General features: G+C 54.3%; 1 protein-coding gene across 1 annotated transcript; it reads right to left on the reverse strand.

Annotated features, from left to right (window-relative positions):
* Positions 1 to 5,553: 5,553 nt before the first annotated feature.
* SLC2A4RG (SLC2A4 regulator) lies at positions 5,554 to 26,948 on the reverse strand. Its single transcript, XM_075571682.1, has 8 exons — positions 26,702 to 26,948; positions 19,434 to 19,510; positions 12,417 to 12,628; positions 12,238 to 12,338; positions 11,799 to 12,051; positions 11,309 to 11,398; positions 8,156 to 8,238; positions 5,554 to 7,077 (listed from the first exon to the last, which is right to left on the reverse strand). The coding sequence occupies exons 1-8, from the start codon at positions 26,746 to 26,748 to the stop codon at positions 6,966 to 6,968; spliced, it is 975 nt and encodes a 324-aa protein (XP_075427797.1). The 5' UTR covers positions 26,749 to 26,948; the 3' UTR covers positions 5,554 to 6,965.
* Positions 26,949 to 27,309: the final 361 nt, after the last annotated feature.

The raw sequence follows: 27,309 nt of genomic DNA on the forward strand, positions 1-27,309 counted from the left end.
ACGCGACCGAAGACGTCACCCGTCGCCATTGCGACAGTTATAACGTATGTTTTGGAGACGTCGCTGGGTACAAAACCAGTGACGTCAGCAAGGGGGGAAGGCGGAGACAGGAGATTGTACTCATCATGTTCTGCTTGTTCCGATTCGAGTCTGGCTAAAGGCAAGAAACGCATCATTTGTACCCCCCACTGCTGTGTCTTGTTCTGTGCTGAAGGCTTCAGTCCCTACGGTATATGCAGGTTATCAAGGCCCCACGCAGATAGTTCTTGGTAGTCCTTATTTTATATATTGGTCCTGCCACCACCTTTTATCAGAGGGAAACTCCTGAGCTGTAATAGAGACAATAAAAAAATGCAAATAATGCAGCCAAAAGCAAATAAACCCTATTTTCTTTTCCTTTTTTTTAATGACGGCAGCTTTTATTGGGGAACAGTTTGTGCCACTGGAGATAAAAAAAAATATTGTACTTGTAAAATCCCCTTTCACGTACGCACGCGCACCTCTCTGATTGGCTTATAGGCAGTCACATGTGGAGACCGTCTGCAAAAATACAATTCTATCGACTACAAGAATTTTGGAAGCGCTGTTGCTCCGTCGCGCGCACTATAGGCGACAATGTATTTGTTGTGACGTTGCGTTGCTGTCGCCGGCACTATAAGCGCAGCCTTAGACAGGTCTGCAACTCTGCCTTTCACCATTATCACCTAGCATACAGTGCTTCCACTGCAGCCGATTATATATATATATATATATATATATCCCCACACCCCTTTATTTATATAGCACCTTTAATGTACATTGGTAATACACGTGACAATCGTATAAATAACAGGTCATGGAAAGAAGCGCTTCAGCCATAAAAGTGACATTTAGGAAAAGGAGTCCCTGCTCCGAGGAGCTTACAATCTAATTGGTAGGTAGGAAGAACGTACAGAGACAGTAGGAGGGCGTTCTGGTAAGTGCGTCTGCAGGGGGCAAAGCTTTATGTATCGTGTGTATTGTATTAGCCACGGAGCTACTCCTATGCTTCTTTAAGAAAGTGGGTCTTAAAGGTGGATAGAGAGGGTGCTAGTCGGGTATTGAGGGGAAGGGCATTCCAAAGGTGCGGGGCAGTCAGTGAGAAAGGTTTAAGGCGGGAGAGGGCTTTAAATACAAAGGGGGTAGAGAGAAGACCTCCTGGGGCAGAACGCAAGAGTCGGGATGGTGCATAGCGAGAAATTAAGGCTCAGATGTAAGGAGGCGCAGAAGAGTGTATAGTTAACAGTGAAGAGTGCGAGATGCGGGATTTGATAGGAAGCCAGGAGAGGGATTCCAGCAGGGGAGATGCGGAGACAAACCTAGGAAAGAGTAGAGTGATTCTGGCAGCAGCGTTTAGGATAGATTGTAGGGGAGACGGGTGAGAGGCAGGAAGGCCAGACAGCAGGAGGTTACAGTAATCGAGACGGGAGAGAATGAGGGCCTGTGTCAGAGTTTTAACAGTCGAGCAACAGAGAAAAGCGCGTATCTTTGTAATATTGCAGAGGAAAATGCGACGTGTGTGTGTGTGTATATGTATATATATAGGGCTGGACCTATGGCATCAAGATATTTTGGAAATGGTCCCCCAAGATTGGAGGCAGCTGTGTCTTATATGATTTGTTCCATGATGGCAGAACTAATCAAATACAATTCTGGTGCTGTACTGGTGCCATGTTTAGGTGATGTATACTGTATATAACACGAGACAGGGCCGAACGAATCTGGAACATCACAATTAGCTGCAGGACGTAAAATTACCAACATCTCTTGGAGGGTGTTACATGGTAGAGTGCTTTCACTTTGCTGTCTTCAAAAGCTGCGTTTGGCAATTTTATTTTTTACATAGTAACAGAGGTTGAAAAAAAGAGACATACGTCCATCAAGTCCAACCTATGCTAAATTTAGACGGCAGATACTTTACTCTATATCCGTACTTACAGTATATTGATACAGAGGAAGCAAACACAAACCCCCAGTGACACATCATCTAATGATATCGCATAAGGGGGAAAATAAACTCCTTCCTGACTCCAAATATTGGCAATCAGATTCCTCCCTGGATCAACATCCTTCCCGTGTTTACTTATTAGGTATATCCCTGTATACCTTTCCTTTCACAAAAGATGTTAATTCACAGAAACCCATTACTCCTGTTAGATTTAACGAGGGAATCATGGAGTATGATGGTCAGTCAAGCAGGAAAAGGCAGTGTGTGTGTACACAATGATTTATAGAATAACAACTTGATATTCAGAACTGGAGCCAGAAGTTTCAGCAAGTTTTATACTTGGGCTGCAACAGCAAAACTTGGCCAGCAGAGGGAGTGCAAGACGTCATATGGCAGATTCTAAACCCTTGCAGTGCCGGAGAAGCCTCAGGCTGCGCGTACAGTGCCCGCGCGTATAGTGCCCGCGCATATAGTGCCCGCGACAGATGACGTCACCTGTCACCTGTCACCACCCACGAAAGTTGAATTTCGCTTTGCGGCGACGTCGCTGGCGACCTGGCCATTGATTGGTTCAGAGGCTGTCACATGTGGCGACAGCCTCTGAAAAATCAAATTTGACCAGCTACCAAATTTTTGGTGGCGACGTCGCGTCGCGCTTACTATAAGCGCTTGCGACAATACATTTATTTTGGCGCGACGTTGCCGTTGCAAGGCACAATAAGCGCAGCGTAGTGACGGCGTTGCGTCAAAAATGTATTGTCGCTGTCTTCGACGCTTATACTGCACGCGACAGCGACGGAGCGACAGTGTTACCACAAATCTGGTAGTCGCGGTTATTTGATTTTTTTTTTCCGGCGACGGTCTCCCCTTGCGGCCAATCAGGAGCTTCTCCGTCCCTCTGCCCTCCCCCTTTATGGACGTCGCAGGCCTTGTAGCGAGCGACGTCGCCTAAACTTGAAATATAAACTATCGCAATGGCGACGGGTGACGTCATCGGGCGCGTCGCCGGCACTATAAGCGCGGCCTGAAATGCATGATACTGGCCTCTGTGGAGTTTGCAATTACTCAAAACCCTGCTGCACCCCCACCCTGCAGACCTGCCGTGTGCTGAACACAGCGGCTACACTGCAGTATATTTATATATCAGGGCTAATGAATGCAGCAATCCACCCTTCCCCTGCCAGAACGGCTTGCAATGCCTTGTGCTAGATGTGTTGACGGCCCCACTTGGCAGTGACTGGGTTAATAAATGGGAATTTGGCCAATAGGTTAGACCTGTAGAGACACCCCGAAGCATAAGACCCCACGTTGTCACTTTTCTGTCACCCAGCTCGATAATACAAGGTGGCTTCCTTGTGTGTGTGATCGGAAGATTATTTGGAGCTGTGGTTCTCAGCCGTAGGCCCCAAAACACTTTGATCGTGGTCCCCCTCTTCAAGGGCCACCAACAAGCCAGGTTTTAAGGCTATCCCTGCTTCAGCACAGGTGGCTGATTAAGCCCCTTGTGCTGAAGCAGGGACAGCCTAAAAACATGGCCGTGGAGGGCTGGAGTTGCCCACCTTTTTTTTTTAATGTATATACATAAATCTTATCAATGTAAGTTTATACATTAAAGTGGGATTTAGAACATATAAAAGTAATTGCTGGACATTAACAGGCAGGTTAAAGTCCCCGCACTCCCTGTAAACGACTATTTTGTACCCCGCACCCGGAAACAATTCACAAACACACAGGGAGACGTAAAACTTAAATTAAAAAAAAAAGTCTTTTAATTTTTTTTTTCAGGATAAATTGACAATGATTTTGCTCTGCGGTTGGCACGTCAAAACGCCATGATGCAGGCGCTGTGCGCGTCACGTCAGCGATTTAAGTGCAGACATTCCCCACCTCCGCGCTGCGCGTTTGGAAGAAAGGTTCGGCCACCGCCCCAGCCGCACGCAGGCGCTCGGCGGAGACGCCACAAATAGTGCAAGGTTTTTTTTTTGTTTGCAATTCCACAGTTATTTCTACACGTTTTAAAAAAATAAAGCTTATAAACATCTCTCCTCCTCACCTCTGTAGCTTTGGAATGTCCCTGTTAAAGGAAGCCCCCTGCCTGCGTTTTTACCCCCGCCCGTGATTAACGCCCCCTGCAGGTATAAGTGCGTACGTTATGATAACAAGGGCCTGATTCCCAATCAAAACTGTTGCACGCTGCAAAGAGATTACAGAGTTAGCCATTATGGCACCGAAGCTGCCATTTAAAGATAATGGCTTGTACTGGACTGTATGCGTATATAGATTTATATCACACCACACGTGTGCAGCATTTCATGTAACAGCCACAGTAACGCCAATACTGCAGGCCTCTTTCCTGCTGCGGTTTAGTCGCTTGATGCAGTTTGTATTCACGCACCCATTTGGCGCAGGAGTGCACAAACGTCCTCGGCTGCACCCCTTCCTGCCTGCTCTGCCCCTGGGTCGCGCCCCCTCTTACCTTGAATGCGGCGTGAAATGAGTTTACAGGGGCCTCGCGCTGAATTGCGCAGGGCCTCGCGCTGGATAGCGCGGTCCTCTGTAACCGCCATGCCCACCTCCCGTTTGCACGCCACTGCTCTAATGCAGGGGCGGCTAACTCCAGACCTCAAGGGCCCACCAACAGGTCAGGTTTTCAGGATATCCCTGCTGCGGCACAGGTGGCAGGGATATCCTGAAAACCTGACCTGTTGGTGGGCCTATGACAGCTGGAGTTGGCCGCCCCTGCACTAGGGTATAACTTTGCAATGTCTAAAGCGGACGGGCACCCCCTGTCCCCCAGATACGACACCTATTGCTAAGTAGGGCGCAGAGCGAGGAATTTAGCTACCCGGGTGCACAGTAAATAACACAGGATACATTCAAGGTGTGTGGGGAAAGGGGGAGAGGTGTTAGGGCAGGACACAATACATCCTTGCACGACTCTTCCCCCCCCCACACCCACAATCACGGCTCATACATAATGTGGAGGAGGCTGGGACTTCACGTCAGTACAAGGTGTGAAATAGCACGCTCACTGTGCAAAGAGCAAACACTTCTCCGCTACACCGGCCTGGGATCACCGGAGACAGAACACACCCACATCGCTTTATGTCCGTCCCGCATATAGTGGGAGGTGCGGGGGGGGGGGGGGGAGTGCGACACAGCGTTACTCATCGCTCTGCAAATGACAGCCGTGCTACTGAAAGCACAACAATAACCAGTATTACAGAACGTACAGTATTTCCTGCTTTAATTACAAGCTCGTTAGGAGATTGTACCCAAATTAGTGCAGAATGCAGGCGGTTGCCCGGCTCTGGTTACAAAGGACAAGTTATAAAAGCAGTGAGAGAGACGCTCAGGCCTCCTGCCAAAAAAAAAAAGAAGAAGATCTTTGTCTCAAAATGTATTTTCAAAACCCTTTTTAGTTGTGTTTTTTTTTAGAGCAGTGTTTCCCAACTCCAGTCCTCGGGGAACCCCAACAGGTCCGGTCTTACGGATATCCCTGCTCCAGCACAGGTGGGTCAATCAGCGGCTCAGTCATTTTGACTGAGCCACCTGTGCTGGAGCAGGGATATCCTTAAGACCGGACCTGTTGGGGTTCCCTGAGGACTGGAGCTGGGAAACACTGCTTTAGAATATTATTTTATCTGGATAATAAAAAAAAAAAGTGAATTGATACCAAATAAATAACATCTCCCGTGGGACGTGGCGTGAAGTAGATGTTTGGTGATCGAACGCTGGTGTAGCGGAGCTCGGTCTCCCGGTAACGGGCGTCACGCACACCGCCGGCCTCCCAAACAGCCGGCAGTAATACGCACACGTCTGTTCGGGGTCTGACCCCACACTCCCGGACCCTCTGCACTCGTATAAAACATCTCGGGTCTGCTCAAAAAAGTCACAGCACAAAACCGCACCAAAAAAAAATAAAAAAACACGTAGAAAATTCTGTTTAAAAATTACGTCTTAAAAGCGCCCGGAAAATTCACATCCGCGCGCTGTGCAAAAGATAGCTAGGAAAATGCTATAATGTCCCCCGTCCCCACTCCTTGTGCTGGTCACGTGATCACGTGCACTTGTTTATTTATTTAAAACCTAGGAACACACACACGCAAGGGGGCGGAGCCGTGGAATGGCCTCTCCCTGGGCAGATACCCCACTCTGGGGGTACTGTAGCGATACAAGCCTAGGTACATACACCCGGATTAAGGCTCCCACTCCCAAAGGTGCCACCTTATGTGCCCATAGTAATGCACTCATCCCCTAAACCTTACAGCCCTAGAGGTGCCAGGTACTACATGTGCCAGTATTAACATACTCTTAAGTGCTCTTGTCATGCAGGTGAATAGAGCTACACACATACACACACCTATCTTAATGCACCAAGTCCCCTGAGCGGAGCAGTCCTATAGGTGCCAAGCAGTAGGTGTTGCTTGATGCCCTCACCCTGCACAAGGACCTGGCACACCGATCACTACCCAGCCAGTGCCAACTCTGGGCGATATGGAATCGTCCCCCGCAATTCCCCGGAGGGTCGTCTCTTAACCCTTACACAGCCAAGGAACCAACAGCACAAAACAGAGCAGGGCAATGTGCTGCAGAGCAATGTGCTGCAGGGCAATGTGCTGCAGGGCAATGTGCTGCAGGGCAATGTGCTGCAGGGCAATGTGCTGCAGGGCAATGTGCTGCAGGGCAATGTATGGATTAATGCTAACCTATAGTCGGAACCCTATGGAGACGCCGCTCCAACATACAAAAATAATTCTCCTCCCCCCGCCACTCCGGATTCTCGAGGGGCCACATCCTGAGACCAGCCCCCTCCACCCCCCGGTGACCAGGTGTACACGGGGTCAGGGCGGGGCCGTACAAAAAAATATTTGTTTAAAAAAACCAGGAACAATCCATTTATAAAAATATCAGGAGAGTAAAAATGTCCGAGGGAGGAGAGGGGGAGGGGGCCCTGAGAATAAAACGCGGAGGCCTCCCAGCCCCCCCCTCCTGGGCTTCAGTCCATGAACCTCTGACAGGCCTTCTTCCAGCGGCAGGCGGTGCACCAAAGGTCTCGCCTCTCCATCCCGTACACCTTGCGGCATTTCTTGGCCTCCCCGCGCGCTTTCCTGGAAACGTAGAAAGGGGGGGGGGGGGGGGAAACACGCTCAGCACTCGACGAGCCGGGCCACACCTAAAGCCGTTCCTTCCCCCGTGCTACACGCGGACAATTACTGGACAAGGCGGCGGCACTGCCGGCCGGGGGGGGGGGGAGGGGAAATACGGTAACGTACAAAAGGCTGAACAAGGACCCGCTGAGTTCAGCCGTTGCTCCATGCTACCTGGGTGAGATCCGCACTGCACCTTTCTAGTTGTTGAACCACAAACAAAACCCCAGTGCAAACATTTGACAATGTCTGATAAGGGAGAAAAGATTCCTCCCCGAGCCCAGCAATGGCCGCCGCATTTCTCCCGGGATCACTGCGTTCGCGGCACTTTAATTTATTCGGCACGTCCCTGTATAACCTTTTCTTGCATTATTTATAGGGATCCTTTTTTTGCAACCCCATCTACGCTAGGAGTGGCCAACTCCGGTCCTGCCGGGCCGCCAACGGCTCAGGTTTTCAGGATACCGCTGCTTCAGCACAGGTGGCTCAATCAAGGTGCCCGAAGCAGGGATATCCTTGTAACCTGATCTTGTTGGTGGTTCTGGAGGACTAGAGTGGGTCACCTGTGCTACGGCGGTTCTGGTCACAAAGAGGCCGGAACAACGCCGATGTTCAGTGTGACTTCACCAGGAGGCCTGGCTACTTGACCGAAATGTTGGAATAATGGGTGGATACAATCTATTCTGCGAGACTGAGGTTACGCAGGTGTGTTTATTATCCGGAACCTTGTCGCCGGTGCGGGGATCATTCGTTGGTTCAGTGTAACGTATTTCAGAAGTCACACGGAGAGTAGGGGCTACGGGCTGACTTCAGGTTACGGCGGGGTGGGGGGGGGTTATTGCTGCTTTCGGCTTAGCCGATTTACCACTAAACTGTGGTTGCGGTTATATTGCCGACGGCGCAGTGCGTCAACCGTCGTGTACTCATGCACTAAAGCCCCCTGTGGCACTGCAGGAGTTAGTATTTCGTGATCGCAGTCACAAGTCGCCCCATGCACATCACCCCCTACCCCACAAACCAAAAGGAAGAGTGTGCTCACCGGGCCCCAGCAGCCGGCTTAGAGTTGGTAACTGTAGTCAGGATCGGGGGTCTTTTCTCACAAGCTTCCAATGCCGGCTGGACCTGCGAGGGGGGGAGGGGCGCATTTTAGAGACTGACAAGCACCGTATATGTTACATAGTTATATAATAGTTAAATAGTTATATAGTAGATGAGGTTGAAAAAAGACGTGCGTCCATCAAGTTAAACCTATGCTAGATGTAGACGACAGATACTTTATCCTATATCCGTACTTACAGTATATTGATACAGAGGAAGCAAACACACAGCCCCAGTGACACATCATCTAATGATATCTCATAAGGGGAAAAATAATTTCCTCCCTGACGCCAAATATTGGCAATCAGATTACTCCCTGGACATGACAATGACATGAGACAATACAAACAATAAAAAAATATTATTATATACAGGAAGATCTACAAACCCCAATAATTATCCACTATAAGGACTGATCCCAATGGACAACTATACTAAATCTATCTAGCACAAAACAGGCAGAGGGACGGAAACAACAAAATCAAGCAAAAGGAGATTAAATAATAAGGGGGCAAGGTTACATAGTAGAGGAGGTTGAACAAACATGTCCATCAAGTTCAAACTATGCTAAATGTAGACAACCGTATCTGTACTTACAGTATAATGATCCAGAGGAAGCAAACACAAAACCCCAGTGACACATCATCCAATGATATCTCATAAGGGTAAAAATAACTTCCTTCCTGACTCCAAGAATTGGCAATCAGATTACTCCCTGGATCAACGTCCTTCCCATGTTTACTTATTAGGTATATCCCTGTATACCTTTCCTTTCTAAAAAGATGTCCAACCTTTTTTTGAAGATATCTATTGTATCTGCCATCACAGTCTCCATGGGTAATGAATGTCACATTGTAACTGCCCTTACTGTAAAGAACTATTTCCTTTGTTGCTGGTGAAATCTCCTTTCCTCCAACCTTAAGAGATGCCCCCGAGTCCTTTGTACTGCCCTTGGGGTGAATAGTTCTTTTGAAAGCTCCCTGTATTGTCCCCGAATATATTTGCATATAGTTAGCATATCCCCTCTTAGACGCCTCTTTTCTAATATAAACAAATATAATTTAGCTAGCCTCTCCTTATAAATCAGATTATGCATACCCTAAATTAATTTGGTGGCTCTTCTGTGCACTCTCTGGTTCTATAATGTCTTTTCCATGCTTTATAAATAATGATGTTTACTTCCCTTCCATCCATTCTCCGTTTAATGCAAGATAAGATCTTGTTTGCCTTTGCAGTTACCGAATGACTTTGGGCACTATCGCTAAGCCTGCTGTCTACAAGCACGCCTAAATCATTCTCCATCAAGGATTCTCCTAATGTATCCCCATTTAATTTGTAAGTCGTCTGTTTATTCTTGCTTCCCAAATGCATAACCTTAAATTCATCTGTATTAAACCTCATCTGCCATTTACCTGCCCACGTTTCCAGTCTCTCCAAATCCTTCTGGAGAGAAATTACATCCTTGTGTAACTACCTTACACAATTTAGTATCATCAGAAAAGATGGAGACTTTGCTCTCGATGCCAACCTCAAGGTCATTAATAAACAAGTTAAAAAGCAGGGGTCCCAGAACCGATCCCTGAGGTACTCTAACCTTAACCAACCTGAAAAAGTTCTATTTATGACAACCCATCTGTTGTCTGTCCATCAATCAGTTTTCAATCCAGATGCAAATATTTTTACTGAGTCCAATTTGCTTTATTTTGTACACTAATCTCGTGTGGAACCATATCAAAAGCCTTTGCAAAATCTAAGTAGACCACATCAACTGCATTTCCCTGGTCTAAATTCCTACTTACCTCCTCAAAGAAACAAATGAGGTTAGTTGAGAACGATCTATCCTTCATAAATCCATGCAGACTATTACTAATGATTTTGTTTTCCATTAGGTATTCCTGAATATTATCCCGTATTAAAACTTCAAGTAGTTTCCCCACTATTGAAGTCAGGCTTACAGATCTGTAATTCCCTGGTTGTGATCTAGCTCCCTTTTTAAATATAGGCACCACATCTGCTTTACGTCAATCTTGTGGTACTGAGCCTGTGGAAATGGAGTCCTTGAATATTAAATGTAATGGTTTGGCTATTACTGAGCTTAACTCCTGGAGAACTCTTGGATGTATTTGTATACCATCGGGGCCAGGTGCCTTATATACTTTAATTTTATCAAGCTACCTATGAACTTCTTCCTCAGTTAACCAATTGTTCATTAATATGGAGGAGGTTGTGGCTTCCTCCTGTGACACTACTATTGAAATTGATTCTTCCCTGGTAAATACAGAGGCAAAGAATGTTTAATACCTCTGCTTTTTCCTTATCTCCAATAATCTGCCTGCCCATCTCACACTGAAAGGGTCCTATAGTTACTTTTCATTAAGGTACTTAAAGAACTTTTAGGGTTGATCTTACTTTCTATTGCAATCCTTTTTTCATTATCGCTAATTTGATTGCCCTTTTGCAATTTTTGTTACATTCCTTATAATTCAGATACGATGCCTCCGTCCCTTCTGACTTTAAGAATCTAAACGCCTTCCTCTTCTTGTCCATTTCCTCCCCTACCTGTTTATTTAGCCACTGTGGCTTAGAATTGTTTCTTTTATATTTATCACCCAAGAATATAGACAGATAAGTGTGCTTTTCTAACAATGTTTTACAAACTGCCCATTTATCTTCCACGTTTCCCTGCAAAAACATCATCCCAATGTATTTCTTGTAGATTAGTCCTCAGTTTACTAAAATCTAAAGTTTCAAGTCTTTGTTGAACCCAAGTAATATGGTTTTTGATCATTTATTTCAAAATGAGACCCTGTTATTGGTTTGACATTTGGGTAGCAGGGATTATAACAGACTGACTTGTAATTGTGACCGAGTGTGTCCATCCCGTATATCAATTGGGGATAGAGATGTTCCACTCAAACAAACCCCACCCGGGACCAGACCGCCCACTCCTATCTGCAGTGGAACCTCGGACCCCACTACGTTCCTGACTCATTCAGATCTAGACCTTAAGGTGTGCACACATAGAGTGTCCCCAATTGATGTGGTGTGGTTGTGTATACACGGCGTGACGCACACGCGTGCAGTGTGTACCCACCAGCGGTGCCCTGATGAGCAGAGGAGGCGGTTGCCAGGAGAAGCTCAGGCTGAGTTTAGAAGGCGGGGAGATGGTCACCGGAGAAAGAGCCTGCGGATATAGCGAGAAGAATCAACTCCAGGCGCCTGTCCCCCAGGTATGTGCAAGACATGTTTGCTGTGGGCTGTACAAGTGTAACCTGTGTGAGGCACCAAGCTGCCACTCTGTGCCATGGATCTGTCTTTTTGCAGCAAGAGCAAATAAAAGGGGGCAGTGGTAGCCACACACCCACTCAGTGCCCGAGTAAGGAATTATACAAAGACCCAGCAGAGATTCATGTATTCCTCCAGAAAGGGGCACTGCCCCAGCAGGCATATGGTTTGGGCACTTGTGGTGGAGCAGGTGGCACTGCTATTTAATCTCTTCAAAACCAGAGGGGCCCACAATTCAGTGTCACATGTCAGAGCAAAGGGATTGTGACATCATAAACAGGGGGAAAAAAAACCCTCACCTGGTAGGCGTGGTCTGTGTACACGTGACACAGAGTGCTAGGAGCGGACAGACACAGCGGCGATACGAGAGGAAGCTCTGTGTCGTTCTGCGGCTGCCTGGATTCTGCACAGGGAAAGGCTGGTGGGGCTGTGGTGGTGGGTGAAGTCGGGGTCAGGCTGGACAGGCCATCGGTCAGAGTGTCTACGGTCACATCCATCTCCGTATAATAGAAATCTTCCTCCCCGTCACTGTGCTCCTGCTCTGCGTGACGCCTGCAGAGGCCAAATGTGGAAAATCCCACCGCTTACACCATGCAAAATGTGATGTGTATCCATCCGCCTTACCCCAAACAGTCACTACACCGTGAAATCCTCACCTACTCCAAGCTGAAATAACCATCACACCAGTGTGAGTACCACACAAGCTCACACTCACCCCAGGAGCACGCTCACACTCACCCTAGGTGTACAACTCGAATGTGCTTCTGGATGGCAGAAGACGTGCTGAGGACCTTCCCACAATTCTTCCACAGGCAGCGGAACATGAGGAGACCCGAGTTCTGCAAAGAGAAGATGGTTGAGCCCAGGGGAGGGGACGGAGGATGGGGGTTTGGGTAGCTGAAGGAAGAGCACTGCACCTTTCTCTTCCGGGGGATGGGGTCACCGAACAGGAAGTGGGTGGTGTCAGAATCCTCGACGTTGACATCCGATTGGGCCGAGGAAGACACAGGCGGCAAAGGAGGCGACGGTGGGGAGGGGTCGGAGGTGTCACTGCCCAAGTCGCGAGGGTCGGCGCTGAAGTAGCTGGATGATATGGGAGCGTCATCACCCCACGAGTCACAGCGACGCTCTGCAGAAGATAGATCACGCAGAATGTGACCGCAGATAAAGGACCACCTCGGCCCATTTTCAGGTCTGCTCTAAAACCTCACGCCCCATTCGATCCTTTGCTGTCTTTTGTATGAAGGATTCAGCCACATCTGTATCTCACGCATGGTTTGAATACCCTTTCCTATACAAGCTCCTACCACCTCTGCTGGGAGGCCATTCCATCAATCCACCACCCTTTCGGTGAAGTACTTCCCTTGACCCCTGACCCCCTCTAGCTTCACAGCACGACCTCGTTCTAGATTTTCTCTCCCTCTGAAACATGCATCCCTCCTGTAACTTATTGAAACCCTTGATATATTTGAAAGTCCCAGTTATATTCCCCCCTCTCCTGTCTATCCTCCAAGCTGAAAAGGGTGGTAGGTCACAGAGGTGGCCTTAAAGACTCCTATTTGCACTCGCTTGACCAGTTAACTTAGGCTAGGAAAAATTCAATCCTTGGAGATAACTCCATAGCCCTACATGTACAATTATAAAATCACATTTATTAAACATATATACAAAAGAGACCTAATGTCTAAACATGCCACTATGTGGCTCCAGGGAACACAGAGGAAACACAGGGGTAGGGGAAATTTGCTGTTGGAGTATATTCCGTTATTGGGAGACTGCTACTGAGTATACTGTCGTATTGGTTTTGCTAGTACTTTCCTAGGTGGGACTCCTATATAATGTCCCTCTACCTTCCTTCAGTAAGGTGCGAGGTGCTCCTATGGAGACACCCCGCTATACAAAACTGTTAGCAGTCTGGGCGTCACTACGTTTAGCGTGGCGCCGCTATTTATTATTGAAGCAAGATAGTCAGTTATGCCGCTTTAGATGTTGTTTGCAGTGCTGTCTAAATGCATTCACCAATGTATATATAGAGAGAGAGAGCGTGCTCCCTTCAGCTGTTCATACGACCTGTCAGTCTCGCCAAACTCTCAGCTTCCCACTTTGTGTTCCTCCGCGGCTCCGGATGACGTCACCGGAAGTGCGTCATCACGTACCAACGCACGTTTCACGCTCGTAGGCGCTTCGTCAGGGTAATGGGAGTGACATCACTAGTCTCCTCCCTACTATAAGTGCTGGTTGGTTGGGGGCGTGTAGCATTTCCCAACCAATCCCAGTGTTGTATGGATAGTAGGACAGCTGTATTTGATACCCGTTAAGGGTGAGTGTATTAGGCGTCCTGCTATCAGTGATTCAAGTTACCTTGGTAACGTATCCGAATCAACGTATGAGGTATTATACTGTCTCATAAGGGGCAGAAATGATTGTACATAGTCAGCACAGGGTGTACTGCGTGTGTGTTATGGTAAAGTATTGTGAAGGATGTATATACACTGGGACATATTCTGTCATTGAGATCAGATTAAGCTGATGTGTGTGGTATGGGTTGGTTCAAGGTGTTGTTATTTATCCTCTAGGGTGATCGTCAGCAATGGGTAGGTTATCTCAGATGATGTTAGTGATGGTATATAGCTACATATATATATATGTGCGTGTCTAGTGTAGGAGTGTACTTCTTACTGAGGTCCGCCTCTAAAGTCAATACGGACTTGGGGAGTATAAGACTCTATTTAACTACCCCAATGTCCTGTTCTCTCATTGTTGGTGTAGGAGTGTAAGCTTCTACTAAGGTCCGCCTCTAAAGTCAATACGAACTTCCAGGAGTTTAGGACTCTATTTAACTGACTCATTGTCCTGTTCTCTCTTTGTTGGTGTCTTGCGAGTGGATTTAGTAAGAACCCCATCCCTATGTGTTCAATGAATATGTAGGTTCAGGGGTCACTACAGATAGTCCCCACCATCTTAACTTCCTTTGTCAAATATCACTGATCCTTGCTGACTTGACACTATGGGTCATATATCACAGCAACCCCATTCTTGTATCCAAATTTTAACCATATCTGTGACAGTCATGTATAATCCCTACAGAAATGCCGAATAGATATAGCCCTCGTTTAGGCCTTCTGGGGGCTATATCTACTCGCAAGACACCAACAAAGAGAGAACAGGACAATGAGTCAGTTAAATAGAGTCCTAAACTCCTGGAAGTTCGTATTGACTTTAGAGGCGGACCTTAGTAGAAGCTTACACTCCTACACCAACAATGAGAGAACAGGACATTGGGGTAGTTAAATAGAGTCTTATACTCCCCAAGTCCGTATTGACTTTAGAGGCGGACCTCAGTAAGAAGTACACTCCTACACTAGACACGCACATATATATATATGTAGCTATATACCATCACTAACATCATCTGAGATAACCTACCCATTGCTGACGATCACCCTAGAGGATAAATAACAACACCTTGAACCAACCCATACCACACACATCAGCTTAATCTGATCTCAATGACAGAATATGTCCCAGTGTATATACATCCTTCACAATACTTTACCATAACACACACGCAGTACACCCTGTGCTGACTATGTACAATCATTTCTGCCCCTTATGAGACAGTATAATACCTCATACGTTGATTCGGATACGTTACCAAGGTAACTTGAATCACTGATAGCAGGACGCCTAATACACTCACCCTTAACGGGGATCAAATACAGCTGTCCTACTATCCATACAACACTGGGATTGGTTGGGAAATGCTACACGCCCCCAACCAACCAGCACTTATAGTAGGGAGGAGACTAGTGATGTCACTCCCATTACCCTGACGAAGCGCCTACGAGCGTGAAACGTGCGTTGGTACGTGATGACGCACTTCCGGTGACGTCATCCGGAGCCGCGGAGGAACACAAAGTGGGAAGCTGAGAGTTTGGCGAGACTGACAGGTCGTATGAACAGCTGAAGGGAGCACGCTCTCTCTCTCTATATATACATTGGTGAATGCATTTAGACAGCACTGCAAACAGCATCTAAAGCGGCATAACTGACTATCTTGCTTCAATAATAAATAGCGGCGCCACGCTAAACGTAGTGACGCCCAGACTGCTAACAGTTTTGTATAGCGGGGTGTCTCCATAGGAGCACCTCGCACCTTACTGAAGGAAGGTAGAGGGACATTATATAGGAGTCCCACCTAGGAAAGTACTAGCAAAACCAATACGACAGTATACTCAGTAGCAGTCTCCCAATAACGGAATATACTCCAACAGCAAATTTCCCCTACCCCTGTGTTTCCTCTGTGTTCCCTGGAGCCACATAGTGGCATGTTTAGACATTAGGTCTCTTTTGTATATATGTTTAATAAATGTGATTTTATAATTGTACATGTAGGGCTATGGAGTTATCTCCAAGGATTGAATTTTTCCTAGCCTAAGTTAACTGGTCAAGCGAGTGCAAATAGGAGTCTTTAAGGCCACCTCTGTGACCTACCACCCTTTTCAGCTTAATCACCTATCCCGTATGCACCCTATCCCTATTTACCAGCCAATTTTATTCCAAATTTATGGTGAGCGGTAGCCTATCACTACCTTGTTATATATCCTCCAAGCTGTACATATTAAGGTCCTTTCATCATTTAGATCAGTGGGTGCACCCCTGCCTGCCCTCCCCCCCTTCCCGCTCGACCACGGCGGCAAATTATGTGCGCGGTCATGTGACGGGAGTTTGCCATGGTAACATGACGTCACCTGACCCCGGGTTACCATGACGACGTGTCGCGGGAAGGTAAGTGTGTTATAGAGGCGTCGGGCGGTCCCCTGGCATTTAATTTAAATGCCTGGGGGGAGAGCGCAGGACCTCTTTAACTGAAGCGCCTCCCCTCCCCCAGTAAATCTAGCAACCCCCCCCCCCCCCCCCAAGTTGCGCACCGCTGATTTAGATCATGCATCTTCTTTGCATACCCTCCATTAACAATAGGCAGGGGTCGACAAATGCACTCACTCGGTCGCCACGGGCGACTGCATTTTTGCCGCTGTCATCTGCTTACCTGCGGCGGCGGCGCCCAGCCTTCTCTGTCTTCTTCTGCAAATTCACCTTTTCCCCCTGCGGCTCCAGTTAAAATGGCTGCACGGCGTCAAATGAAGCCACGTTGCCATGGCAACGAGCCGCTACGTGACGTCACGTGGAACAACGTCACGCGCGGCCATTTTAACTGGAGCTGCAGGGGGGGGGAAGATGAATTTGCAAGGGAGAAGACAGAAGGCCGCACCACGCCGTCGGACCCCGCCACAGGTAAGTGTCGTGAGGGAGTGTTTCAGGGGGGAAGCAACTGACTTTTGGGGGTGGGGGGGGGGGGGGGAAATAGAGTGGGTTTTTGCCCAGTTTGTTGGGCCCTGACAATAGGTATATATAAATCAACAATATCTTACATGGAACCGAGTATGTTACCCTTTTTAGATTTTAATCATTCTTTATGTACGCACTGAATTATATAGATATGAGGTTTACAATTATTTATTCTAAACTAACCTAAACAAAGCAGCAATCCCAGGCGGTTTGGTTTTTTTACCGCCCTTTTTTCCCCATAACATGGCACCCGGGGTGTCCCCTGGAGACGGGGCACTTTCAGCTCTAGGGACCCCCAGGGCCCCTCCATTAGCCAAAAGGAAGCCGCAACTCCTATTGGCCGGCCATTTAAATCCCGGGAGAAACCAGTTAGTAATGGTGGTCATTTCCCGGTAAATCTGTTTAGCATCGGGGGCGGTGACCCTGGAGCGGGAAGGGACGAGTTTCAGCTCCAGGGGACGCTCAGGTTCCCATCCAGCACAAAAATAAAGGGGAGTGGGTCAAAAGGACAGGAGTTCTGCTTTAAAATGAAATACATGTAAGGAGATAGGTAGAGATAGGTAGAGATAGGTAGATATAGATAGAGATAGATAGAGATAGGTAGATTATATACAGTATCATACTTTATATAAGTTATTGTGGGTGAAAAAGGCGACAGAAAACCTCCACCGTATTGCATACAGCAAATAAAAAGATCACTTGTGAGCACATTCACATCTTAGACAGGTCTGCAATCCTGCCTTTCACCCTTATCCCCAGGATACAATGCTTCCACTGCAGCAAGGGATTATGGGAAATTACATGCAAATGAGCACACTGTCACCTTTTGCCTGAAATCCATTTTTACATGGAACACTTAAGCGAATGCTCGCTGTTCACACAGCTTTTAAGCACAGCATGGGATTAGATGCACAGCCAGACAGATCTTTTTATTTGCTATATGCTCTGCGGTGGCGTTTTTTTTGTCGCCTTTCTCACCCACCATAACTTATATAAAGCACGGTAAACCTACCCAGCTATGAAAATTGCAGAGTCAGTACAACCAGCCGCACGCTGACGAGACACAAAAGGTCGAAACAGCTGTCTGCGAGTGGTTTGACTGGCTTTGCATCGAATCCCATCCTGTGCTTAAAAGCTGCATGAACAGGGAGCATTAGCTTGTCAGGGTTCCATGTAAAAATGGATTTCAGGCAAAATGGGGACAGTGTGCTCTGTTGCATGTCAGTTCCCAGAATCCCTTGCTGCAGTGGAAGCACTGTATGCTGGGGATAATGGTGAAATCAGGGTTGCAGACCTGTCTAAGACATGTGAATGTGCTCACAAGTGATCTTATTATTTGATAGATATTTCTGTTACTTTCTGTATTTATATACTGCTGACTGAACATAGTAACAAAGGTTTGGAAAGCAACGGTCCCTAAATGATCTGGAAATCTACAAGGAATCTTCTACCCTCCTGACATCTCACCCCAATATCTCATTATACCCTCCTCACATCCTACCCCAATATCTCCCTATACCCTCCTTACATCCCAGCCCAATATCTCCCTATACCCTCCTTACATTCCACCCCAATATCTCCCTATACCCTCCTTACATTCCACCCCAATATCTCCCTATACCCTCCTTACATCCCACCCCAATATCTCCCTATACCCTCCTTACATCCCACCCCAATATCTCCCTATACCCTCCTCACATCCCACCCCAATATCTCCCTATACCCTCCTCACATCCCACCCCAATATCTCCCGATACCCTCCTTACATCTCACCCCAATATCTCCCTATACCCTCCTTACATCTCACCCCAATATCTCCCTATACCCTCCTTACATCTCACCCCAATATCTCCCTATACCCTCCTTACATCTCACCCCAATATCTCCCTATACCCTCCTTACATCTCACCCCAATATCTCACTATACCCTCCTTACATCTCACCCCAATATCTCACTATACCCTCCTTACATCTAACCCCAATATCTCACTATACCCCCCTTACATCTCACCATACCCTCCTTACATCTCATCCTAATATCTCACCTTCATAACTCACTATGCAACCCTCTTCCCCTCCTTACATCTCACCAACTCTCTCGCTATACATCATCCCGACTCTTGCGTTCTGCTCCAGGATGTCTTCTTTCTACCCCCTTTTGTATCTACTGCCCTCTCCCGCCTTAAAACCTTTCTCACTGACTGCCCCGCACCTCTGGAATGCCCTTCCCCTCAACACCCAACTAGCACCCTCTCTATCCACCTTTAAGACCCACCTCCATATCGAAGCATATGAGTAGCTCGGGGGCTGATACTTCACACCTCATACACCGACCTTGGCCCCCTGCAGACGCACTTACCAGAACGCCCACCTATTGTCTGTACGTTCTTCCTACTTACCAATTAGACTGTAAGCTCTTCGGGGCAGGGACTCCTTTTCCTATTGTTACTTTTATGTCTGATGCGCTTCTTCCCATTATGTGTTATATTATGTCAAGTGTATTACTGCTGTTTAAATAAAGATATACATACACACATACATACTGTACATACATAACAGATCTAAGACACACACGGGTCAGTTACCTGCCGTTCCCGCTCCCAACACTAGGGGGCTGGTGGACAAGCTGGTGAGCACAGCAGCAGCCATTGCCTCGTCCATCCTGGAGGGAGAGGCAGACACACACCCACATGTTCAGCACGTCTGTGGCTCTATGAGTTGAGCAGAATATATCAGCAGTGGGAGCACAGAACTATTTCATGATGGGAAAGTACACTGAAACGGGCACATCCCACGTCATGTGTATCACGTAACTCTAACCTAATCTATTGCACCCTATAACTCCCCGTTGCCCCATACAACCGCTCCCTATAACTCATCCTATTGCCCACTATAACCCCTCCAATAACACCTCCTAATACTCCATATAACTCCTCCTATTGCCCCATATACCCGTTCCCTATAATGCCATATAACCGCTTCCTATAATTCCTATTGCCCCATATAACTCCTCCCTATAACCCCGCCTATTGCCCCATATAACTCCTCCTATTGCCCCCTATAACTCATCCTATTGACCTCTATGACCCCTCCCTATAACTCCTATTGCCCCCCTATGACCCCTCCCTAAGACCCCTCCCTAAGACCCCTCCCTAAGACCCCTCCCTAAGACCCCTCCCTATAACTCCTCCTATTGCCCCCTATAACCCCTCCTATTGCCCCCTATAACCCCTCATACTGCCCCCTATAACACCTCCTATAACCCCTCCTATTGCCCCTATAACTCCTCTTATTGCCCCCTATAACTCCTCCTATTGCCCCCGATAACCCCTCCCTATAACTCTTCCTATTGCCCCCTATAACCCCTCCCTAGTACTCCTCCTATTGCCCCCTATAACTCCTCCTATTGCCCCCTATAACTCCTCCTATTGCCCCATATAAGGGCAGGGAGGGGGGGGAGTGCAGAGGCAGGGAGGGGGGGGGAGTGCAGAGGCAGGGAGGGGGGGGGAGTGCAGAGGCAGGGAGGGGGGGGGAGTGCAGAGGCAGGGAGGGGGGGGGAGTGCAGAGGCAGGGAGGGGGGGGGGAGTGCAGAGGCAGGGAGGGGGGGGAGTGCAGAGGCAGGGAGGGGGGGGGGAGTGCAGAGGCAGGGAGGGGGGGGGAGTGCAGAGGCAGGGAGGGGGGGGGAGTGCAGAGGCAGGGAGGGGGGGGGGAGTGCAGAGGCAGGGAGGGGGGGGGGAGTGCAGAGGCAGGGAGGGGGGGGGAGTGCAGAGGCAGGGAGGGGGGGGGAGTGCAGAGGCAGGGAGGGGGGGGGAGTGCAGAGGCAGGGAGGGGGGGGGAGTGCAGAGGCAGGGAGGGGGGGGGAGTGCAGAGGCAGGGAGGGGGGGGGGAGTGCAGAGGCAGGGAGGGGGGGGGAGTGCAGAGGCAGGGAGGGGGGGGGAGTGCAGAGGCAGGGAGGGGGGGGGAGTGCAGAGGTAGGGAGGGGGGGGGGGAGTGCAGAGGCAGGGAGGGGGGGGGGGGGGAGTGCAGAGGCAGGGAGGGGGGGGGGGGGAGTGCAGAGGCAGGGAGGGGGGGGGGGGAGTGCAGAGGCAGGGAGGGGGGGGGGGAGTGCAGAGGCAGGGAGGGGGGGGGGAGTGCAGAGGCAGGGAGGGGGGGGGAGTGCAGAGGCAGGGAGGGGGGGGGAGTGCAGAGGCAGGGAGGGGGGGGGGGAGTGCAGAGGCAGGGAGGGGGGGGGAGTGCAGAGGCAGGGAGGGGGGGGGAGTGCAGAGGCAGGGAGGGGGGGGGAGTGCAGAGGCAGGGAGGGGGGGGGAGTGCAGAGGCAGGGAGGGGGGGGGGAGTGCAGAGGCAGGGAGGGGGGGGGAGTGCAGAGGCAGGGAGGGGGGGGGAGTGCAGAGGCAGGGAGGGGGGGGGAGTGCAGAGGCAGGGAGGGGGGGGGGGGAGTGCAGAGGCAGGGAGGGGGGGGGGAGTGCAGAGGCAGGGAGGGGGGGGGGAGTGCAGAGGCAGGGAGGGGGGGGGGAGTGCAGAGGCAGGGAGGGGGGGGGGGAGTGCAGAGGCAGGGAGGGGGGGGGGAGTGCAGAGGCAGGGAGGGGGGGGGGTGCAGAGGCAGGGAGGGGGTGCAGAGGCAGGGAGGGGGGGGGAGTGCAGAGGCAGGGAGGGGGGGGGGGGAGTGCAGAGGCAGGGAGGGGGGGGGGAGTGCAGAGGCAGGGAGGGGGGGGGGAGTGCAGAGGCAGGGAGGGGGGGGGGGAGTGCAGAGGCAGGGAGGGGGGGGGGAGTGCAGAGGCAGGGAGGGGGGGGGGGGAGTGCAGAGGCAGGGAGGGGGGGGGGGGGAGTGCAGAGGCAGGGAGGGGGGGGGGGGAGTGCAGAGGCAGGGAGGGGGGGGGGAGTGCAGAGGCAGGGAGGGGGGGGGGGAGTGCAGAGGCAGGGAGGGGGGGGGGAGTGCAGAGGCAGGGAGGGGGGGGGGAGTGCAGAGGCAGGGAGGGGGGGGGGGAGTGCAGAGGCAGGGAGGGGGGGGGGAGTGCAGAGGCAGGGAGGGGGGGGGGAGTGCAGAGGCAGGGAGGGGGGGGGGAGTGCAGAGGCAGGGAGGGGGGGGGGAGTGCAGAGGCAGGGAGGGGGGGGGGGAGTGCAGAGGCAGGGAGGGGGGGGGGAGTGCAGAGGCAGGGAGGGGGGGGGGAGTGCAGAGGCAGGGAGGGGGGGGGGAGTGCAGAGGCAGGGAGGGGGGGGGAGTGCAGAGGCAGGGAGGGGGGGGGAGTGCAGAGGCAGGGAGGGGGGGGGGAGTGCAGAGGCAGGGAGGGGGGGGGGGAGTGCAGAGGCAGGGAGGGGGGGGGGGAGTGCAGAGGCAGGGAGGGGGGGGGGGAGTGCAGAGGCAGGGAGGGGGGGGGGAGTGCAGAGGCAGGGAGGGGGGGGAGTGCAGAGGCAGGGAGGGGGGGGGGGTGCAGAGGCAGGGAGGGGGGGGGGTGCAGAGGCAGGGAGGGGGGGGGGAGTGCAGAGGCAGGGAGGGGGGGGGAGTGCAGAGGCAGGGAGGGGGGGGGGAGTGCAGAGGCAGGGAGGGGGGGGGGGTGCAGAGGCAGGGAGGGGGGGGGAGTGCAGAGGCAGGGAGGGGGGGGGAGTGCAGAGGCAGGGAGGGGGGGGGAGTGCAGAGGCAGGGAGGGGGGGGGGAGTGCAGAGGCAGGGAGGGGGGGGGAGTGCAGAGGCAGGGAGGGGGGGGAGTGCAGAGGCAGGGAGGGGGGGGAGTGCAGAGGCAGGGAGGGGGGGGTGCAGAGGCAGGGAGGGGGGGGGTGCAGAGGCAGGGAGGGGGGGGGTGCAGAGGCAGGGAGGGGGGGGTGCAGAGGCAGGGAGGGGGGGTGCAGAGGCAGGGAGGGGGGGGTGCAGAGGCAGGGAGGGGGGGTGCAGAGGCAGGGAGGGGGGGTGCAGAGGCAGGGAGGGGGGGTGCAGAGGCAGGGAGGGGGGGTGCAGAGGCAGGGAGGGGGGGTGCAGAGGCAGGGAGGGGGGGGTGCAGAGGCAGGGAGGGGGGGGTGCAGAGGCAGGGAGGGGGGGGTGCAGAGGCAGGGAGGGGGGGGGTGCAGAGGCAGGGAGGGGGGGGGGTGCAGAGGCAGGGAGGGGGGGTGCAGAGGCAGGGAGGGGGGGGTGCAGAGGCAGGGAGGGGGGGGTGCAGAGGCAGGGAGGGGGGGGTGCAGAGGCAGGGAGGGGGGGGTGCAGAGGCAGGGAGGGGGGGGTGCAGAGGCAGGGAGGGGGGGGTGCAGAGGCAGGGAGGGGGGGTGCAGAGGCAGGGAGGGGGGGGTGCAGAGGCAGGGAGGGGGGGGTGCAGAGGCAGGGAGGGGGGGGGTGCAGAGGCAGGGAGGGGGGGGGTGCAGAGGCAGGGAGGGGGGGGGTGCAGAGGCAGGGAGGGGGGGGGGTGCAGAGGCAGGGAGGGGGGGGTGCAGAGGCAGGGAGGGGGGGGTGCAGAGGCAGGGAGGGGGGGGTGCAGAGGCAGGGAGGGGGGGGTGCAGAGGCAGGGAGGGGGGGGGTGCAGAGGCAGGGAGGGGGGGGTGCAGAGGCAGGGAGGGGGGGGGTGCAGAGGCAGGGAGGGGGGGGGGTGCAGAGGCAGGGAGGGGGGGGGTGCAGAGGCAGGGAGGGGGGGGTGCAGAGGCAGGGAGGGGGGGGGGGTGCAGAGGCAGGGGGGGGTGCAGAGGCAGGGAGGGGGGGGTGCAGAGGCAGGGAGGGGTTGGTGCAGAGGCAGGGAGGGGGGGGTGCAGAGGCAGGGAGGGGGGGGGTGCAGAGGCAGGGAGGGGGGGGGGGGTGCAGAGGCAGGGAGGGGGGGGGGGTGCAGAGGCAGGGAGGGGGGGGTGCAGAGGCAGGGAGGGGGGGGGTGCAGAGGCAGGGAGGGGGGGGGGGGTGCAGAGGCAGGGGGGGGTGCAGAGGCAGGGAGGGGGGGGGTGCAGAGGCAGGGAGGGGTCTGTGCAGAGGCAGGGAGGGGGGGGGGGTGCAGAGGCAGGGAGGGGGGGGGTGCAGAGGCAGGGAGGGGGGGGGTGCAGAGGCAGGGAGGGGGGGGGTGCAGAGGCAGGGAGGGGGGGGGGTGCAGAGGCAGGGAGGGGGGGGGTGCAGAGGCAGGGAGGGGGGGGGTGCAGAGGCAGGGAGGGGGGGGTGCAGAGGCAGGGAGGGGGGGGGTGCAGAGGCAGGGAGGGGGGGGTGCAGAGGCAGGGAGGGGGGGTGCAGAGGCAGGGAGGGGGGGTGCAGAGGCAGGGAGGGGGGGTGCAGAGGCAGGGAGGGGGGGGGGGTGCAGAGGCAGGGAGGGGGGGGGGTGCAGAGGCAGGGAGGGGGGGGGGTGCAGAGGCAGGGAGGGGGGGGGTGCAGAGGCAGGGAGGGGGGGGTGCAGAGGCAGGGAGGGGGGGGTGCAGAGGCAGGGAGGGGGGGGTGCAGAGGCAGGGAGGGGGGGGGGTGCAGAGGCAGGGAGGGGGGGGGGTGCAGAGGCAGGGAGGGGGGGGGTGCAGAGGCAGGGAGGGGGGGGGTGCAGAGGCAGGGAGGGGGGGGGTGCAGAGGCAGGGAGGGGGGGGGGTGCAGAGGCAGGGAGGGGGGGGGTGCAGAGGCAGGGAGGGGGGGGTGCAGAGGCAGGGAGGGGGGGGTGCAGAGGCAGGGAGGGGGGGTGCAGAGGCAGGGAGGGGGGGGGGTGCAGAGGCAGGGAGGGGGGGGTGCAGAGGCAGGGAGGGGGGGGTGCAGAGGCAGGGAGGGGGGGGTGCAGAGGCAGGGAGGGGGGGGGTGCAGAGGCAGGGAGGGGGGGGTGCAGAGGCAGGGAGGGGGGGGTGCAGAGGCAGGGAGGGGGGGCGTGCAGAGGCAGGGAGGGGGGGTGCAGAGGCAGGGAGGGGGGGTGCAGAGGCAGGGAGGGGGGGTGCAGAGGCAGGGAGGGGGGGTGCAGAGGCAGGGAGGGGGGGTGCAGAGGCAGGGAGGGGGGGTGCAGAGGCAGGGAGGGGGGGGTGCAGAGGCAGGGAGGGGGGGGTGCAGAGGCAGGGAGGGGGGGGTGCAGAGGCAGGGAGGGGGGGTGCAGAGGCAGGGAGGGGGGGTGCAGAGGCAGGGAGGGGGGGGTGCAGAGGCAGGGAGGGGGGGGGTGCAGAGGCAGGGAGGGGGGGGTGCAGAGGCAGGGAGGGGGGGGGTGCAGAGGCAGGGAGGGGGGGGGTGCAGAGGCAGGGAGGGGGGGGGGTGCAGAGGCAGGGAGGGGGGGGTGCAGAGGCAGGGAGGGGGGGTGCAGAGGCAGGGAGGGGGGGTTGCAGAGGCAGGGAGGGGGGGTGCAGAGGCAGGGAGGGGGGGGTGCAGAGGCAGGGAGGGGGGGGGGTGCAGAGGCAGGGAGGGGGGGTGCAGAGGCAGGGAGGGGGGGGATGCAGAGGCAGGGAGGGGGGGGGTGCAGAGGCAGGGAGGGGGGGGGGTGCAGAGGCAGGGAGGGGGGGGGGTGCAGAGGCAGGGAGGGGGGGGGGGTGCAGAGGCAGGGAGGGGGGGGGTGCAGAGGCAGGGATGGGGGGGTGCAGAGGCAGGGATGGGGGGGTGCAGAGGCAGGGATGGGGGGGGTGCAGAGGCAGGGATGGGGGGGTGCAGAGGCAGGGATGGGGGGGTGCAGAGGCAGGGATGGGGGGGTGCAGAGGCAGGGATGGGGGGGTGCAGAGGCAGGGATGGGGGGGTGCAGAGGCAGGGATGGGGGGGTGCAGAGGCAGGGATGGGGGGGGTGCAGAGGCAGGGAGGGGGGGTGCAGAGGCAGGGAGGGGGGGTGCAGAGGCAGGGAGGGGGGGTGCAGAGGCAGGGAGGGGGGGTGCAGAGGCAGGGAGGAGGGGGTGCAGAGGCAGGGAGGGGGGGGTGCAGAGGCAGGGAGGGGGGGGTGCAGAGGCAGGGAGGGGGGGTGCAGAGGCAGGGAGGGGGGGTGCAGAGGCAGGGAGGGGGGGGTGCAGAGGCAGGGAGGGGGGGGTGCAGAGGCAGAGAGGGGGGGGTGCAGAGGCAGAGAGGGGGGGTGCAGAGGCAGAGAGGGGGGGGTGCAGAGGCAGGGAGGGGGGGTGCAGAGGCAGGGAGGGGGGGCACGGGGTTCCCCCATTCCCACAACTTCGCTGACCCAGAGAGGGGTGTACCCGCCCCAATGGACCAGACCAGAGAGGGGGTCTGCCTGTGCCTTCCCTCAACTTTACAGATCCAGTGAGGGGGGGTGTGAGGGGGGGGTGTGAGGGGGGGGTGTGAGGGGGAGGGTGTGAGGCGGGAGGGTGTGACGAGGGGGGGTGTGAGGAGGGGGGGGTGTGAGGGGGGGGTGTGAGGGGGGGGTGTGAGGAGGGGGGGGGGGGTGTGAGGGGGGGGGGGTGAGGGGGGGGGGGGTGAGGGGGGGGGGGTGAGGGGGGGGGGTGAGGGGGGGTGCGAGGGGGGGCACGAGGGGGGGGCGCAGAATGGGTGTGGGGCTTCAGAATGGGTGTGGGGCGTGCCCTCCACTCCCTCCAACTACATGGACTATGTGTGAGGGGTCCATTCAACCTCAGACATTGCGCTTCAAGTCTAGATCATTACGAGCCCTGCTGCAGCACAGAGCTGCCGGGCGCTATCACATCATGATGGTACATTACTAGTGCCACCTCTTTAACAAGCCACAACGCTCCCCCTGGGAAAGCAAGACCCATTCATGTTGCTGCCCTCCTGGGCAGCGCCAATCCCATGTGACCAGGCTGCATGCAGACATGAATGCATGGACAGGCATGTACAGGGCCACGACATGCAGGCAGACACACAACCACCCACGGGCGACATGCACGCACCTACACACGAGCGAAATGCGTGCACGTACCTACACACGGGCGACATGCAGACAATTACATACATATGCAATCAGCAGGCATATACACACGGACATGTGCTCGCTGACCTGCGTTTGGGGACAGGTATGAATGAAGGCGACGGCGCTGGCGGCATCTGGCTGGTTACAGGATGGGCCCCGCGGCGCCTCTGGGTGTGGTGGGAGCGGAACGCATGGGGGATGCTCCCGGCACTGCCGGGTCTGGATGTCCGGCCGGTGGCCTGGAGGGCGGTCCAGCTCCTGTGGGGCTCCAGGGTCAGGGCACTGTGCCGGCGCCTGAGAAAGAACACAGCGGCGGGATCACAGGGATGTCTGCGGCAGGTAGGTCAAGTGGGGGGGGGGTAAGAGGAGGGAAGTGGGGGGGGGGGTAAGAGGAGGGAAGTGGGGGGGGGGGGTAAGAGGAGGAAGTGGGGGGGGGGTAAGAGGAGGGAAGTGGGGGGGGGGGGGGGTAAGAGGAGGGAAGTGGGGGGGGGGGTAAGAGGAGGGAAGTGGGGGGGGGGTAAGAGGAGGGAAGTGGGGGGGGGGTAAGAGGAGGGAAGTGGGGGGGGGGGGTAAGAGGAGGGAAGTGGGGGGGGGTAAGAGGAGGGAAGTGGGGGGGTAAGAGGAGGGGAGTCGGGGGGGGGTAAGTAGCGGGGGGGATAAGTAGCAGGGGGGGATAAGTAGCAGGGGGGACAAGT

Source organism: Ascaphus truei, chromosome 15 (assembly GCF_040206685.1).
Source record: "Ascaphus truei isolate aAscTru1 chromosome 15, aAscTru1.hap1, whole genome shotgun sequence".
Lineage (NCBI taxonomy): Eukaryota > Metazoa > Chordata > Amphibia > Anura > Ascaphidae > Ascaphus > Ascaphus truei.

Excerpts from the sequence above, each read along its gene's own strand:
- SLC2A4RG (XM_075571682.1), bottom strand. The coding sequence starts at position 26,748 with ATGCCGCCAGCGCCGTCGCCTTCATTCATACCTGTCCCCAAACGCAG. Across the intron at positions 12,339-12,416 it reads CCATCCCCCGGAAGAGAAAG|AACTCGGGTCTCCTCATGTT; the intron begins GTGCAGTGCTCT and ends TTCTCTTTGCAG. Across the intron at positions 12,052-12,237 it reads ATTCGAGTTGTACACCTAGG|GCGTCACGCAGAGCAGGAGC; the intron begins GTGAGTGTGAGC and ends TGGCCTCTGCAG.